Source organism: Drosophila simulans, chromosome X, assembly GCF_016746395.2.
Source record: "Drosophila simulans strain w501 chromosome X, Prin_Dsim_3.1, whole genome shotgun sequence".
Lineage (NCBI taxonomy): Eukaryota > Metazoa > Arthropoda > Insecta > Diptera > Drosophilidae > Drosophila > Drosophila simulans.
In genome coordinates this window covers 18578839-18596402 of record NC_052525.2, presented here as the reverse complement: position 1 = coordinate 18596402, position 17564 = coordinate 18578839, and the positions used below count along the sequence as shown (strand labels likewise).

The following is a 17564-nucleotide window of genomic DNA, read 5'->3' as shown; positions in this document are numbered from 1 at the left end:
GTGACAATGCTGAGCCCGTTTGACACGAGCATGATATAATAAAAACCGCAAACAAGTAATGCCTACGAACCGCAGTGCTCAAACCAAACGACTCCGTCTGCCAGTCCGGAGTCCTGCGGATCCAGTGTCCTTGGACCAAGTCCAAGCTGAGATAACAGCAGCGGGCCGACGAGGAGGAGATTGGTGGCGCGGGGAGACGCGGACAACTCAAGTGCTGTTGTCAGAGCGCTCCTCTGGTGTTCCACATTTCGTCCTAAGGTCCTGCACCTGAAGAAAAAGTGTTGGATAATGTTGAAGGATGTTTTGAAAGGCGGCTGAAAGGGCATACGAACATTGGGCAACAGCGAAATAGGCAACTATTGCATTTCAGCATAATTTTAAATCTTATTTTCCAATATAATAAAATCGACATCCTTGGCATTCAAGAAAATATCCTTATTATCCTTAATTCAGTGACGGAATCATGTAATCATATGTTTTTTATAGCAAACTTTACCGGACTAATGCTGATATCCTAGACAGTTTGGTGGGCAACTTTAGATGTCTTTCTAAAGAAAGAAATATAAATATTTGTAAGCAAATTGGATTTTTTAGTGTTAAGCAATTTTGTTTTTTTCAGTGTTATCTAGGGGCAGTGGGCATGCCGTTATCCTTTGGCGTGATTAAGCCACAAGTGCGTGACATTTTAATGCGACATTTATGCCCGGGACAAGAGATTATTATTGGAAATGCGCGCCCGGCTCGCGTGACAACAACAGGACAATGGCGAAGGCATAAATATGTGGAGTATAGGAGCTGTGGCAGTGGCAGGAGCTGCAAGGATAACAGCACAACTTGCCTAACGCGCTGGCCCACAGCTTATTTATTTATCCTCCCCGGCTGACACCCGAGTGACAACTTTTGTGCCGTCCGGTGGCGAGCGTGGAGCGGAGGAGGCCCAACTATGTCCATGTCCTGTCACAGTCTTCAGACACTTGTGAGCCAGCTCCCGAGGATGTGGCTGAAATCCTGGCAACATATTTAATTAAAAGCCAAGGCAACCAGCTGACAAATGACAGAGGGATCAGCTGAAAGATGACTCACCACCAAGCGGGATCTGAAGGTGATGGCTTGAACAACAATGACGAGCGGAGCAGTAAACAAATTCGGCCAGGAGTCACACAAAAATTACAACAAGGATTAAATAGTCGAGCTTATCATCTTCAGATTCAGATTCAAAAGTGCAGGGCTACTGGCCAAAGGATAATGCATTTGATAAGTAATCCCTCTCGTAATTAATGTCTAAGGACGTCGAGAGCTGAATATACATGGAATGAAATCAATACGCTAAGTGAACTGCCAAGTGGCTTTTCAGGCAAACTGAACTCGGGGCATCTGCAAAATAATAGTAGTAATAATATATATATATAAGTAATCGAGACTCCAATGCAGCTGGCATATCCTTGCGTTAAGTTGTTTACCGTGTCCTTTTGCCTGTGGAGCAAACATCGAACGGGGGATCCGGTAATCGATCTGTTTGGGTACTTGTTACCGATAATGACGAGCTCGGAGCCCTTCGATGGGTAATCATAATATCCTAAGCTCTGCTAACGCAATTTAACGAGGCGAGCGAAAGTGCCGCTGAAATTGATGGCTGCCGTTGAGATAATAACAAAATTATGGCACTTGATGTGCAAACCGGAAAGGGAAAGGAACGCCATCATAAGAATATGGTAAGCCATACCTGCCATTCCATGGGTTAATCCTGAACTTTCGTTAACTCATTGCCAGTTTAGCAATGTTCTTCCCGTTTGGACCGAACTCCAATGTGCTCCAAATCCCAGCTGAGCTCCGGCTTCAGTTCTGATTCTTGACTTTGGTGAATGTTCGACGCTGCAACATCCGCAGCCAGAGTGTCCTTTTTGTTCCGCCTGCAGCTGCTGAAATTAAAATCGAAATCATAACATGTCAACACATTTTGTAATGCAGCAAAACTAACCAAAAATAATAAAAGTCTGGTCCGCAGGCGGGTGGAAAGTGGGGGAAAGTAGAGAAAAATGGGCAAAAGGGTTGCCGAGCAAACAGGGAAATAATGCAAATGCAAATGAATCCGCGACAGCGGGATGTCGGTGGAGCTTGGAACAGGTGTTCCACTTGCTTCTTTATGCCAATAAAAACGGTTTGCCCATGTGTGAGTGTGTGTGAGTGTGGCCGGTATAAAAATGTAATAACAAAGTTGGCGGCGCTGCTTTTTATGCCCTTTTTTGTCATTGCGTTTTGTGTTTGTGTGTGCAGTAAAAACTATTTGCCCAACCCCCTTGGAACGCCATCCACCCCGGCCATGACTCTTGTGTTTGCCAGCAAAATGCCAATGGACACAATGCGCCCACGGAAGGAAGGGTGGCTCAATTGCTCGCAATTCAGGCGATTCAAAGAAGCGCACAAAAACGTACAGAAAATATATGTAAAATCAATGAAAAAGGTGTTCTATTTGGCCATCTAGATCTAATCCTTATCATGCTTATGAAATATATTGCTGCATACTTTTTGACACTGCCTGATGGATGTGCAATGTTTAGCTATGCAAAGCGTATTTCTCATAATATGAGCCACCCTACTTCCTTACGTGTGTTTTGGGTGGACCGTTGTCATATCAGTAAGCTAAAAGTAACCGCACGGCGCTCACAAGTATGCAATGGCATTGGCCTCCCCCCTGCAGCGAAGGACTTCAACAGCAGGATGGAGGCGGAGGACCAGCTCCCGGATCCGGGCAGTTCGCAGGTCCCAGGTCCCAAGTCCCGGCCACCGGATCCGGAGCCCCAGTTCCATGTGCATTGGCATTGGCGGCGCCCGTCAGCGTTTTCATTTCAAATTCAAATGCTGTTTGCATAAAAAACGAGCCAAGACATCGAAAGGCATCACGTGTCCAGGAGTCGGCTGCTCCTCGCTCCATCCCAGTGGAATGTGGGGCCAAAAAACTGCTGGAATTCAGTAGTGACAATAGCAACAAACGGATGCCGACAGCGATATATGAACGAGCAGTGGATGCACGCGAAAAAATCATCTTAAAAATTATAATACATACAATATGGGATGGTATTTAATATATATTTCATTCGTTCTCTATGAGAAAATATGTTTCCAGGAACTAATATATATATTAGGCTATGCAATAAGATGGAACTTATTTGTTATGATGAAATTAATTTACCATATCCACCTCAACTTTGTCTAAAGTAGTAATATTTACTTAAAAACTATTTGCACAGATGGCAAAAGGATTTATTAAATTCTAGAAAACAATATGAATAATAATAGTGCTTATTAGTTCTTCTTTATTCAGTTAAGTTCCAAAATAGCACAAAATATGAGTGTGGTTCGCAGAGCCACCCAGTTGAGTGGGTTAAGTGGGTGGAGTGCAGCACTGGTGTCGTTGGCCTCCAAACCCACAAAAAAAAAAAAAAAAATCGAATCGAAATTGCGAAAGACGTTTCCCCGTGGCGGAAGTGAGATGGGTAGAGGTTCCGAGCGGGACGGGTGGATAGCCAGCTGCCAGTCGTTTTGCATGTCCGTGTTGGGTTAAGTGGATTGTTTACTTTGATTACAAAAATATGGCAAATGTTTGCACGTTTGATGTCTCACTGCGTGTGTGTGTGTGAGTGTGGAGCAGACACATGCATTGGTAGTGGTGGTGGGAGTGAGAGAGAACGAGCGATCTGGATTTTATAAAATTTTAGATTGATTTCACAAAATAACTATGTATGCATCTCATCTATTATTATCATTCGTTTTTCTTAATAAACATAATTTATTTGTTGTACAACTCGTGTTTGTGGCATCGTTTATGGTCAAACATAACCTATGCGCCTAAAAGTATGCAGTGTTTTTCAAAAACGTGCTATTTCACTTGTTTGAACACTTCAATTTATCCCAGATGAATCTTTTCACGCGGTCATCTCCATGGCAAACAATGCTGCTCAAGCACACACTCATATTTACATACAGAACGAGCAAAAAAAAAAAAAAAAAATGTAACGAAAGAAAGAGATGGAACGGAGCGAATGAGACGGGGAGAAGTACATTCAGGCAGCGAGACAAATGGCGTTTGCCTTGGCGCGCTTGTAAAATCCAAAAGCTAACATTATTACAAAAAATCTGCAGTTATACATTTGACTTTGGTTTATTTTTGTGATTTGCCCAGTTTGCAGTTGACCAACCAACCGACCGACCGACCGACCATCGCAGGACTGCCTGGTTGGCTGGGTTTTTATTGTATTGAGGCTGCGGGAACCAGATGGAAAGGAACTGTTGATTGTGAGTCCAGTGTCGGCCGAAAAGAAGGGATTGAAAGGGCGGAGGAAATGGGAAAGGGGATAGGTCAGGAGACTGGATCCAGCTTCCTTTGTCCTTTAAATTGAATTGCCACCGAAGTTGGGGGGCCAAAATAGTTGAACCAACATTAAACAATGGGAGAGCGCGTTAAGTGGTTCCTACATACATTTAAAGTAAGTTGTACCGGCGAAGTAATGGAGTTCCCACCCCTGACCACCGCCCCTGGTCGGTGGCACCATGTGGGTCACGTCATCGGAAAGGTCAAAGGCATTTATCAGGCCCACTTGGCACCCACTCCTATTTGCATTTCATGCTGAACTGTTTGCCCTGGCCAAAACTAATTTTGACATTCGAAGAGAAAAAATGCGCGAGCAAAGCCGCCGCTTTTATTGGAAAAATTTGTATTTGTTTGGGCAATGGGCAATGGGAAACGCTAGCTGGTTCCTGCTCGCTGGTGGCTGGCAAATCGCAGCGGGGTCACACGCCCACAATGCCAAATAGTTTTCATTCTTAGCCGCTACTCCTCGCCGCCGCTGGCTGCATTTTATTTTATTAATGGGAATTTGTTTGCCAGCACAGGCGGATTGGATGGATTGGGGCACGGGGTGTAGGATGCGTCCAGGATGCGACCAGGATGCGACCAGGATGCCGCCTCGTCGCTATTATGGCAGCCATTTGTTTGCACGCGAGCATCCGAGTGCCGGAGTGCTGGAGTGCCCCACAGGGCGTATGCGCTATATTATTTTTCCCGCGCTGCTGGCGGTCCTTGCCAGCGTGCCACGCCCACCCCTTAGCCCCCTCCCCCTGGCACCGCCACTGCAAAGCGTCCAGCGACGACCACATGTCGCTCATGATTAATTGAAAGATTCTCTCAACTTCAACTGTTTTCGGGTTTTGCGTTCACCCACCCCAACCCCTCGGAACAACCTTTTTTATTATTTCTATATTTTTACTTTCGAGGTGCTTGTTGCTCTGTGTGTTTGTTTGTCCAAAGTGTTTTGATTAATGAACTATGCTGAGCGAAATTTAAACAAATTTCTTGGTACAATCCGAGCTATTTTCCATCAAGCTGGCGAGCAATTAGTTGGGACCACTAACGGAAACGGAATTTATATCTGCAAGCATATGTTTTTTAAAAGAAGTATTTCCAATCATGTAGAGAAACCATAGCAATTAGTGTATTGCCCTTCTATTTCTAGAGTTTTGGTGCAACTTCCACTCACTCACTTTAGCCCTGTTCTGTGCATCTTGCTCCCCTCTCTGTCAGCCTAGTGATAAGACTAATGGAGCGCACCTGCTCGTCTAGGTATTGGTTCTGGTGGCCACCTTGTCTAATCTGGGCCGCAGTTTCCCGGCGATAAGACCCTTTTCGATTGGTATAGACAGTGCTCACGACGCCGCAAGTCAGTGTTTCAATGGCCGGGGAATATATCACACTGGAAAACCCGTCGACTTATCCGGGCTTCCATTCCAGCTCCAACGGATTGGCGAACGGAAAGTACCGCTCCGCCCAGCGCATATCCACCGATCGCCTGGTCCTGCTGATCCTGCTGGTGAGCACCACGGTGATCGGGCTGTATGCCTACTGGGATGTAATGGTGCTCACCGCCGGCACACTGCCACTGCCCAGAGGCACTAGCTCCGTTGACTACATGGAGTCTGGGCTGCGCAACGAAACCCTGGCCGAGAAGATGCATCGGGAGGTGAGAGTCCTGTGCTGGGTGCTCACCACACCCAAATACCACAAGACCCGGGCCATTCACGTTTTGCGAACCTGGGGCAAGCGCTGCAACAAGATCTACTTCATGACCTCAGAGCCGGACGACGAGCTGCCCACCGTTGTGCTGACCAAGCCGGACCGATACGAGGTGCTGTGGGGCAAGACCAAAGAGGCCTTTGTCCACATCCACGAGCAGATGCGCCACGAGGCGGATTGGTTCATAAAGGCGGACGACGACACGTATGTAAAAGCTTCAGATTCTAAAATAGGGAAAGAGTGCCATTTTATTCCAGGAATTGATAGGTGGACGGATGGTTGTTCCCGTCACCACAGATGCACGTTCATACATATATGTATGTATTTTGTGCACATTTTTATCATTCTGTTTTACGTTTGTGGTGTAACTACTGATGGTATCTCAAAATTATGGCCACAGCCAGAAGTTAAATGAAGAATAATTAGGAACCGATAAAGAAAAGATAGCATTGCTTGACTGAACTTTCAATCTGCTCCTATCAATAGCTACCTCTTTTTGGAAAATCTGCGCTACATGCTCTACCCGTATTCTCCGGAGACACCTATTTATTTTGGGTTTAATTACAAGATGGTCGGCACTCACCAGAAGAACGAGGTGAGGCTAGCTTCTGCGGTTCGGATTACATTACAAGCCCAGTGAATATGAATCCGATTCAATAGTCATACATGTCCGGCGGCAGTGGCTACGTGCTAAGCCGCGAGGCTCTTAGGATCTTCGCCGAGGGCCTTAACGACACCACCAAGTGCCGCCAGGAGGACGATCACGCCGAGGACGTCGAGATGGGCAAGTGCCTGTTCAATCTGGGCGTGAAGGCGGGTGATTCCAGGGACGAGCAGCTGCGCAACCGCTTCTATCCCATAGCTCCTTATTCAGCCCTTCTTTCGGGCAACGTCGGCATGGACTTCTGGTTGTACAAGTACGCCTACTACAATCCGAGATCGGTGAGTTTGGATGCATTTAGCAAGTTAATATATGTATGTATCCAGCAAAATAAGCTCAAGTGTCACAAAGACAACGTCTTATTTTGCCAAGCACTCATATCTAGTCGACGGTAATCATCTTGAAACTATCTCCGTATCCTTGCAGTGCATGGACTGCCTGTCGGAGTACCCGGTGGCCTTCCACTATGTGAACAGCAAGCAGCTGTACGTGTATGACTACTTCAACTACCAGTTCCAGCGCTCCGGAAGGACGCAGGTGGCGGAACGGCTGCCCAAGAAGATCCGGGAGGAGGAGCTGGTCATCCCCGAGAGCGACAATCCGGTGTCCTAGGCAGGAGCCGCTAGCCCTTCTGCCAGTCCAGCAGCAGCAATCTCAAGTCCATATCCCCATCTTTACCATCCTTTTTTTTCTGCGTGCTTATCGTATATTTAATATATTATGGGCACAAGGCGAACGTGCCAAGGCTGCCAGATGATGTCCTGTTGCGACTCCTCGTCCTTGCCCGATCCACGTCCTAGTTTATCCATTCATGTATTTATTATTGAGCAGCTCGTGGCAGACGGGCCACACGAAGGCATCAAAAGGACAATGGAGGGCTACTGGGTGGACCTTTACTCTTGATTTCCAATGAGGATTTCAAAAAATTGCATATCTATAAAACCAAATTGGTCGCAACTATAATGGTATGTCTGCACTATTCAAATTGTAAGGGTACTTACGAATTGACTGCAATCTCTGATCTGTTGAATGGTACAAATTAGAGTTGCCAGCTTAATGCATTGAACTCTGATAATGCCATAATATAACATTTTTCTCTAAATGACTATTAAATGACTGTACTTCTTGTACAGTTTTCAACTATCAACAATGGCAACGTGGCGTTAAGTGGCTTAACTAACCGCAACTTTTTTCAAGCCCTGGTAACACTTTTTAATGGCATTGTGCAGCACTAGATCTAGAAAACGAGATGCCAGTACATATTTGTTATTGGTATAGTATCTATTTTTATTTTAAGACAAATGATCATAAGAGTGATTTTACTACTGATGACACTAAATATATGGATACTATTACATAAAACACTCGATTCGCAAAATCGAATGGCTTAACTTTTTATATTGGAATTAAAAATGATCATAAAGAATATTATTAATAAAAGAATGCTTGTAATTTTTGAAATTATTTTAGCATGGTATTGAGTTCAATCAAGTGTTTTTTGCAAAAGCTCAGGTGGCTAGTTTATATTCAATATATTCGGTGCCTGATCCTGGGCCCTAATTGGTGAAGGGCTTTTTGATTGTTTCCCCCATGACTAATTAATATAAAATAATTTAAATTACTTACAAACAATAAGAAATATACTGTATACCAGCGAATTCAGTTTTATTTTGAAGCAAGCTTTGTGTTACAAGATAAATACAAAAAAAAAAAGAAGTAATTTGAGTTATATATTGTGATCTGATTCAAAGTATTTTAATGATGGCTGGGAGATCGCTCTAGTTATTTTATAAATTTTTGGGCTTCGGAGTTTTTTAGTCCTGTAACTTCAAGCTCGTAATGAAGTCAATGAGTAGCTTGTCGTGCACATGTTTGATCTGCTCAACAGGCACGGCTTCCCCTACTGGGATCCCTTCCAGGTGACGATGAAGTAAACCGTGTCACCAAACATGTAGCTGTACAGCGGACCAACCGAGCATTCCTAGGCGGCACCCATGTGCTTTGGTGACGGCGTCGAACCGGCCTCCTTGGGTTTTTTCTTTGTCGGCTCTCCCTCCTCCTGCTCATCCTCCTCCTGCTCGTCTTCTTCCTGCTCTTCATCCTCCTCCTCTTCTTCTTCCTGCTCTTCATCCTCCTCCTCTTCCTCCTCCATCTCGTCCTCCTCCATCTCGTCCTCCTGCTGCTCTTCATCCTTCTGCTCTTTTTCTTCCTCCTCCTCCTTTTCCTGATCCTGCTCTTTCTCTTGGGACTCCAGTTGGGTCTTATTGGAATTGGTACCGCCAGCGCCACCAAGATTCCCTGAGTCGCAGCCACTAGCGCTCATTTCCAGCTCTGCCTGTTGTACATCCAACTCTTGGGACTCCACTTGGGTCTTAGTGGAATTGCTGCCGCCAGCGCCACCAAGATTCCCTGAGTCGCAGCCACTAGCGCTCAATTCCAGCTCTGCCTGTTGTACAACCAACTCTTGGGACTCCAGTTGGGTCTTAGTGGAATTGTTGCCGCCAGCGCCACCAAGATTCTCTGAGTCGCAGCCACTAGCGCTCAATTCCAGCTCTGCCTGTTGTACCTCCAACTCGACGAACAGCCGAGCCAGCTCTCCGCGGGCCGGATCGTCGACTCGCATGCGCTTTGGTGGCGGTGAAGAACCGGCCTCCTCAGATTTTTTCTTTGCCGGCTCTTCCTGCTTGTCCTTCTCCTGATCTTTCTCCTGCTGCTTGTCCTCTTCCGCGGGGGAACCACCTGCGGTGTTGTTGAGGATGTTTTCTTTCTCCGACATCGTTTAGCAATAAAGTTCTCTTGAAAAAGTAAGCCAAATAAATTCACGTGCAATCGTAAAATGAAAATGACAGCCGAAATTACAAGTTTCCTATAGCAGGTGCTGCCAACTCGTGTGGATTACGTTTATTAAAAAGCAATAAGACATTATATTTTCAAACTCTGGCAATCCTTAGATTCAAATCATAGGTTGGTCTTTGGCCAAGCGGCATGTGCGTCTAAAACTAAGTTATCGGACTTCTCCGGCGATTGCTTAAGTTCTGGTGGCGGTCCCATCAAGTGGGCGTACTTGGCCAGGTACGGAGTCAGCAGCTCCATGGGCAGAGGGAAGATGATGGTGGAGTTCTTCTCGGCGGAGATGCTGCTCAGGGTTTGCAAGTAGCGCAGCTGTGGTGACAGGGAATTCGAATGGTAATCATTCTTTTTTTATTGGAATTAAAAATGATCATAAAGAATATTATTAATAAAAGAATACTTGTAATTTTTGAAATTATTTTAGCATGGTTTTGAGTTCAATCAAGTGTTTTTTGCAAAAGCTCAGGTCCTATTCGAATTTTTTTACACAAGCGGGCACATTATTTGGTATCTAAGTATGCCCAGACTTTTAGATCCAGTTAATCAGCTGTTCGTTGAATGATTTTCACTTTATCATCAATCTCTCACCGAACAAGACCTTACTCCTTCTACACGTGTTAAGTGAGCTATTGCAAAATTAATTTACATTTTTTCCTAACAATCTGCTGGGTATATTGAATACTAAGGAAACGCCTAAAGGGAAGACTCAGTCCGACACACTCTCTAAAATGGCTACCCCGAGTGAAGCCGACATTGCCGGAGAGGAAAAGGGCCTCGAGGGCCAATCTGTTTCGAAGGAAGACCCACCGCCTGCGGCAGTGGTACCCAAAGCGCCCAAAGCGCCCAATGATCCCGAATCTCTAAACCTAGAGGAGAGGAGGGACTCTGCGGCACAGATCGTGGAGGTCATCAACGTACAGTTGGTAAAATTGTTGGAAAGAACGATCATGATGCTGGAGATACCAGAACCTCTCCTGAAGAAGAAGAAACTCGGGGTAGTGTCCACCATGATCCCCTTCCGTAGGGCACCCAAGTTGAAGCGCAGAGATGTGAGGAGAATGATCATGGGCCTCGCGGCGCATCGTGCACACCTGTACTCCGAATCTATTATAGACTACCACGAATAAGAAAGCTACTTTGTAAATTTAACTGCTGAATATAGGATTGGCTACTCCCTTTGCACCTGTATAAATAAAACATGCAAACACTCGCCTTGCTCTATAGAACAAGATTCATCACTATATTCATACTATATTACTTGGAGATTCAGCTAGTTTTGATCGTATTTGGGGTATCCTGGGCTCAAATTTGGTCTAAAGCTGGTGCCTTTCAATTTATTAACTGCTGGAGGAGCCGTCTGAGGAGCCTCTTCTGTTCAGTGGGTCAGTATTAGAATTATTCATTGGCTTATCCCATAAGTCCACTTCAGAGCACTTAAGTCTCATTCTCGCAGGCAGGTAATTAAGGCCATCGCTCCCTCCGGCTCACCCCAAAAAATTTGGGTGAAACACTGGCATTCCAATAGTTAGTTCCCTGGGCTAATTAGGAAATTAGACCACCTACCGGACGACATTTTGTGCTTCTTGGAAAAGTCGGCAGAGCCGCGTCAAATGCGAATCGCATACGAATGGCAGTGGAATCAGGATGGAAATCAGAATGGAAATGCGAATTTTCCCTAAAATGCCGACAAAAATTGGACCAAAACACTTGCCGTAATGCGTGGTGTGCATTTTGCAAGGCAATCTGGCGATGGGCGGTGCTCCACATTGCTTCACCCGGCGACCCAGACAATTTCCGCTCGTAAAAGTGGTCCTCCGCCTGGTCTTGCCATTTCGCCCAGTGGCTGGTGGCTGGTGGTTGGTGGCTCCTGGCCACTGTAATTAATACCAAAATAATTGTATTTGGATAACACAAACGTAATCAAGATTAATTGAGTAACAGCAGGTAGTTTGCATAATTAGAGCGCAGACAGTGGACTCCCCGCCGCCGATTCAGTGGCTCCTCCGTCTCCTACCCTTCGCACCCTGTTCCTCCCATAAGCATAATTTGCAATTTCAACTGTCTGCCAACGCCTCCTATTCCCCGACTCCCCTCGCCGATGCCTGTCCACCTGCCACGCCCCCTGGCTGCCCTGCGGCAGGCTGTCTGTCTCGCTTGTGGCTCATTGGTTGGCAGGATCGGGTCCTGGACCTGCGGCATCCACCACCTCCACTTCCCACACAGTGGCTGGGGACCGGAGCACAGCGGTTTAACTTTGAAATCGGACGCATTTTGGCTACCCACTAGGCTTATGGTTTAAGGTTCGAATCAGTCGGATGTGTTCAATGGGGAAGTACCTAAAAATTACAAGTTAGTTTCCAAAATGAAAGTAGACTTATAGTTATACTTTAAAAAAATATCCTTAAGTAGTTAACCATTTCAGGCTTAGAATTTTCGTACTGAAGAGTCGAACGTTGCTAAAAGGAGGCAATTTGCTATTTATTATATGTATGTCCTTCCTTCTCTCCTGTTATACCCATTACTTGTATAGTAAAAGGGTATGCTAGCTTCGTTGAAACGTATGTAACAGGCAGAAGGAAGCTATATATTTTTGATCAGAATCGATTTGGACATGTCCGACTCTTCGTATGAACGTCGAGATCTTGGGAACTATAAATGCTAGAAGGCTGAGATTCAGCATACAGATTCTAGAGGCAAAGACGCAGCGCAACTTTGTTGACCCATGTTGTCACGCCCACTCTAACGCCCACAAACCGCACAAAACTGTCACGACCACACTTTTGAAAATTGTTTAGATTTTTCTTCGTTTTATTGTTTGTCTTGCGAATTTAAAGTATCTGTATACCAAAAACGCTGTGGCCACCAAAAAAACGCCCAAAACTACCACGGCCACACTTTTCGTAAAGTAATGTATGTATATATTGGTATGCCTATGCCTATTTTATGTAAAATCTGGAAAAGCTGCCACATAGGTAGCAGTAAGCTTGTTTAATTCCAATTAATAAATTTAAAAATAAATAAATGAAAAAAAAAGAAAAAGCCCACACTTTTGAACAATTCTTAAATTTTTCTTATTTTATTCCCCAATATCGATCGATATCCCAGGAAAATGATGAAGTTTCGCGTTCGCATTCACACTAGCTGAGTAAAGGGTATCTGATAGTCGGGGAACTCGACTTAAGCATTCTCTCTTGTTGTTATCTGTAAGTTATACCTGTTTTATATACTTCCAACTAAGTATCTGAGTGTACTGGAAAGGGATTATTGGGTGCTTCTATAAACGAGGCCCAGTTCACTTCTTCTTTTCCAGCATAAGTAATCCGAATAACTCCAACTACTTTAAACAATTTATTCTAAGATGAAATTCGCTCAAGCACTTAAGGTTCTGCTAGCTACTATTAATTGGCAAGTTACAGGGAATCTGTACTTGTCGCTACCGAATAAATATCTATGGTTTTGGCCATCCAGGTACCTCTAATGACCGAATACTTGGATCTTGAAGCCATGTCGCTGTCGGCCAATCATTTACTTTGTTCCATTTACTTTGATACCTAAAAAGCAGCAGTAATTAATACAATTGACCGTCTGGTCACTGGATTCTGGGTGGTTTGTATCGAAAGGAACATTGTCAACATCTTATTTGATATTTTGTCATCTCTTATACAAATGTGTCCGTGCCTTAACATTTCACTGGCTAGTTTATATTCAACATATTCGGTGCCTGATCCTGGGCCCTAATTGGTGAGAAGCTTTTTGATTGTTTCCCCCATGACTAATTAATATAAAATAATTTAAATTACTTACAAACAATAAGAAATATACTGTATACCAGCGAATTCAGTTTTATTTTGAAGCAAGCTTTGTGTTACAAGACAAATACAAAAAAAAAGAAGTAATTTGAGTTATATATTGTGATCTGATTCAAAGTATTTTAATGATGGCTGGGAGATCGCTCTAGTTATTTTATAAATTTTTGGGCTTCGGAGTTTTTTAGTCCTGTAGCTTCAAGCTCGTAATGAAGTCAATGAGTAGCTTGTCGTGCACATGTTTGATCTGCTCAACAGGCACGGCTTCCCCTACTGGGATCCCTTCCAGGTGACGATGAAGTAAACCGTGTCACCAAACATGTAGCTGTACTGCGGACCAACCGAGCATTCCTAGGCGGCACCCATGTGCTTTGGTGACGGCGTCGAACCGGCCTCCTTGGGTTTTTTCTTTGTCGGCTCTCCCTCCTCCTGCTCATCCTCCTCCTGCTCGTCTTCTTCCTGCTCTTCATCCTCCTCCTCTTCTTCTTCCTGCTCTTCATCCTCCTGCTCTTCCTCCTCCTGCTCTTCCTCCTCCATCTCGTCCTCCGCCATCTCGTCCTCCTCCATCTCGTCCTCCTGCTGCTCTTCATCCTTCTGCTCTTCCTGCTGCTGCTCTTTTTCTTCCTCCTCCTCCTTTTCCTGATCCTGCTCTTTCTCTTGGGACTCCAGTTGGGTCTTATTGAAATTGTTGCCGCCAGCGCCACCAAGATTCCCTGAGTCGCAGCCACTAGCGCTCAATTCCAGCTCTGCCTGTTGTACTTCCAACTCTTGGGACTCCAGTTGGGTCTTAGTGGAATTGCTGCCGCCAGCGCCACCAAGATTCCCTGAGTCGCAGCCACTTGCGCTCAATTCCAGCTCTGCCTGTTGTACTTCCAACTCTTGGGACTCCAGTTGGGTCTTAGTGGAATTGCTGCCGCCAGCGCCACCAAGATTCCCTGAGTCGCAGCCACTAGCGCTCAATTCCAGCTCTGCCTGTTGTACTTCCAACTCTTGGGACTCCAGTTGGGTCTTTGTGGAATTGCTGCCGCCAGCGCCACCAAGATTCCCTGAGTCGCAGCCACTAGCGCTCAATTCCAGCTCTGCCTGTTGTACTTCCAACTCTTGGGACTCCAGTTGGGTCTTAGTGGAATTGCTGCCGCCAGCGCCACCAAGATTCCCTGAGTCGCAGCCACTAGCGCTCAATTCCAGCTCTGCCTGTTGTACCTCCAACTCGACGAACAGCCGAGCCAGCTCTCCGCGGGCCGGATCGTCGACTCGCATGCGCTTTGGTGGCGGTGAAGAACCGTCCTCCTCAGATTTTTTCTTTGCCGGCTCTTCCTGCTTTTCCTTCTCCTGATCTTTCTCCTGCTGCTTGTCCTCTTCCGCGGGGGAACCACCTGCGGTGTTGTTGAGGATGTTTTCTTTCTCCGACATCGTTTAGCAATAAAGTTCTCTTTAAAAAGTAAGCCAAATAAATTCACGTGCAATCGTAAAATGAAAATGACAGCCGAAATTACAAGTTTCCTATAGCAGGTGCTGCCAACTCGTGTGGATTACGTTTATTAAAAAGCAATAAGACATTATATTTTCAAACTCTGGCAATCCTTAGATTCAAATCATAGGTTGGTCTTTGGCCAAGCGGCATGTGCGTCTAAAACTAAGTTATCGGACGGTCCCATCAAGTGGGCGTACTTGGCCAGGTACGGAGTCAGCAGCTCCATGGGCAGAGGGAAGATGATGGTGGAGATCTTCTCGGCGGAGATGCTGCTCAGGGTTTGCAAGTAGCGCAGCTGTGGTGCGGTTGATTTTTCTAGGACAACACCCACCTGCAAGGCCGATGGACTGGCGGAGATGACGTCGGAGGCCTCCTTGAGCGGTGTGGCGGACATGCTGTAGTCCTCGTCCTGGATGACCGCGTAAAGGGGATCACTGATGCGATAGTAGACCACCGCGTCCACGGTGACCGTCACGGAATCCTTCGTCAGCATCTCCTGCTGCGGCACATTGAAGGTAACCGTGCGCAGGTCCACCTTGCGGTACTCATCGATGCACGGCAGGATGAAGAACATGCCGGGACCACGAGCTCCGCCGCTCAGTCTGCCCAGCCGGAAGATGATCGCCCGCTCGTACTCCGCCACCACCTTGAAGCATATGAAGATGGCGATGGGCGATGTGATGATGAAGATCAGCACGGAGAACAGGGTGACCACCCACTCCATGCAGCCCTTGGGCTCGTTCTCCGCTGCAAAGAGATGTTAGGAATATAAATATGAAATATTCATCTAGAAACTGGACATTTCAGGCGAAAGAAAAACGTGGATAAGGCCACTCCAATTCGATGGCCAAGAAGAAACCCTAGTATCTCTAAGTACCTTCTTTGTCCGGATTCCGTGGACCAACTCATCATTAACTAAAACAGATGATGGACTATGTGACAACTTGAAAAAGAGAAAGCTGTGAAAAACAACAGCCACCACACAAATGATGGGGCTATCGAACAAAAAAGGCTCCGGATAAACACCAATCAGCCCCTTATCTTGGAGGTCAATAGAAATTCCTACGATTAAAACATCGATTCGAATGGCAAATGCAACTTATATAGACTGATGTGATATATATGCGCTAATACAACTAGAATGTCGTAGGAATTGACGATTATATGAGATTACGATGGCAATCTAATTGCTAGTACGGTAAGTGAAAACGACTTGAAACGACTATCTAGTCTGATAAAGCGACAGATTCATTCATTATGTTTGTATTTTTAGAACTTAAGTTTCGAATTTTTAGAACTCCGCGCGTCGGCTGCCTGCTGCGTCCGTATTCGCCGTATTGGAGCGACTTTGTGGCCAAAGAGTTCCGCATCCTGGTGAAGCTGCAGCCGGAGGGACCAATGTCTCGGCACCTGCAAGCTGTACAGCCCGACGATCTGCTGGAATTCCGAGGTCCCATCGGGCAATACGTACACGATCCACAGCCGGCCAAGTGCATCTATATTATCGCCCAGGGAGTTGCTATTGCACCCACTCTGCCGCTGGTTAGGCAGGTGCTGGACAACGAGGAGGATATGAGTCGCCTGTGGCATTTGGTGTGCGCTCGTGACCTGCAGCATGTCTACTTTCGCGAGGAGATGCTTGAGTTCGCCCAGTTCTGGAACTACAGGAGCTGCCTCTACCTGCCGCATCAGCAGTGTGACTCCTCCGCTTGCCAGGAGGCGGGCCACTGTGCCCAGCAGTGCCCTCAGCTCCGGGACAATCTACGCTACAAGGAGACGGCAAAGGTGTCCCGATTAGATGCCGCCGAACTGGCCACCCACCTCAATCCCGCGATTCCCGGACAGCGCGTCCTCATCGTGGCTGGAGATTCAAGTTTTCAAAAGATCATCGCCCAAATAGGAACACAATCATTGGACGTAGATCCGGCAAACATTTATATGTTGTAATTGCCGGGAGAAACTGTAGATGCTTATAAATATTTGATATTGTTTATGAATTTGTGATCGTACAAGTTTTACCGAGAGTTTTATATTTTTTATACCCGCTACTCGTAGAGTAAAAGGGTAAACTAGATTCGTTGTAAAATATGTAACAGGCAAAAGGAAGCGTTTCCGATCGTATAAAGTATATATATTCTTGATCTGGATCAATAGCCGAGTCGATCTTACCATGTCCGTCTGGAACTATTAAAGTTAGAACTCTGAGATTCAGCATACAGATTCTATAGACAAACACGCAGCGCAAGTTTGTTGACCCATGTTGTCACGCCCACTCTAACGCCCACAAATCGCACAAAACTACCAGGCTCACATATTTGAAAAATTGATGGTTATTTTGCAATAATTATGCTATTCTATGTTAACTGCCTGCCTAACTATTCTATGTTAACTGCCACGCAGTTTTGATGAAATTTCGCGTTCGCATTCACACTAGCTGAGTAAAGGGTATCTGATAGTCGGGCTTGGCTTATTTATTTTTTTTGTTGGGATTTTTCCTATAAATCGACCCACCGTTGTGCAAATATACATATGCCTGCACTTGTGAGTGTGTGTGTGTGCGTCTGTGTGGCAAAGGGGGCACACAAATCATTTTCAGTTTGTACAATTTCTATGTCAACTTGTGTTGGCTTTTCTTTTCGTTTTTTCAGCACTCCCATTCTGCTCACAAGTTCAGCTTGTTGTGCCACTTTTGTTTAGCCGACTCAC

General features: G+C 45.6%; 5 protein-coding genes and 1 pseudogene across 7 annotated transcripts; 3 read left to right on the top strand and 3 right to left on the bottom strand.

The window, feature by feature from the left end:
- The first annotated feature begins 5692 nt into the window (after positions 1-5692).
- Positions 5693-7528, top strand: LOC6740222 (glycoprotein-N-acetylgalactosamine 3-beta-galactosyltransferase 1). Its single transcript, XM_002077067.4, has 4 exons — positions 5693-6271; positions 6554-6662; positions 6728-7009; positions 7155-7528. The coding sequence occupies exons 1-4, from the start codon at positions 5727-5729 to the stop codon at positions 7338-7340; spliced, it is 1122 nt and encodes a 373-aa protein (XP_002077103.1). The 5' UTR covers positions 5693-5726; the 3' UTR covers positions 7341-7528.
- An 881-nt stretch (positions 7529-8409) lies between these two features.
- LOC6740221 (cilia- and flagella-associated protein 251-like) lies at positions 8410-9668 on the bottom strand. Of its 2 annotated transcripts, none has more exons than XM_039296461.2 (2): positions 9588-9668; positions 8410-9523 (listed from the first exon to the last, which is right to left on the bottom strand). In XM_039296461.2, exon 2 carries the CDS (start codon positions 9502-9504, stop codon positions 8710-8712), a length of 795 nt encoding a protein of 264 aa, XP_039152395.2. In that variant the 5' UTR covers positions 9505-9523; positions 9588-9668; the 3' UTR covers positions 8410-8709. The 2 variants fall into 2 exon arrangements, with proteins under 2 accessions (XP_039152395.2, XP_044779514.1); XM_044923579.1 differs by lacking the exon at positions 9588-9668 and having other exon boundaries at positions 8410-9174; positions 9286-9509.
- On the bottom strand, positions 9584-15829 carry LOC120285274 (mechanosensory protein 2-like). 2 transcript variants are annotated; one of them, XM_039296733.2, is made up of 2 exons: positions 15190-15809; positions 9584-9890 (listed from the first exon to the last, which is right to left on the bottom strand). In XM_039296733.2, the coding sequence occupies exons 1-2, from the start codon at positions 15580-15582 to the stop codon at positions 9687-9689; spliced, it is 597 nt and encodes a 198-aa protein (XP_039152667.1). In that variant the 5' UTR covers positions 15583-15809; the 3' UTR covers positions 9584-9686. The 2 variants fall into 2 exon arrangements, with proteins under 2 accessions (XP_039152667.1, XP_039152668.1); XM_039296734.2 differs by lacking the exon at positions 9584-9890 and adding an exon at positions 14854-15153 and having other exon boundaries at positions 15190-15829.
- LOC27206569 lies at positions 10066-10806 on the top strand. Its single transcript, XM_016180776.3, has 2 exons — positions 10066-10199; positions 10265-10806. Exon 2 carries the CDS (start codon positions 10307-10309, stop codon positions 10703-10705), a length of 399 nt encoding a protein of 132 aa, XP_016039975.2. The 5' UTR covers positions 10066-10199; positions 10265-10306; the 3' UTR covers positions 10706-10806.
- On the bottom strand, positions 13438-14961 carry LOC120285272 (annotated as a pseudogene).
- A 271-nt stretch (positions 15830-16100) lies between the features above and the next one.
- Positions 16101-16999, top strand: LOC120285273 (NADH-cytochrome b5 reductase-like). Its single transcript, XM_039296731.2, has one exon. The coding sequence runs from the start codon at positions 16116-16118 to the stop codon at positions 16803-16805; it is 690 nt and encodes a 229-aa protein (XP_039152665.1). The 5' UTR covers positions 16101-16115; the 3' UTR covers positions 16806-16999.
- The last annotated feature ends 565 nt before the right edge of the window (positions 17000-17564 follow it).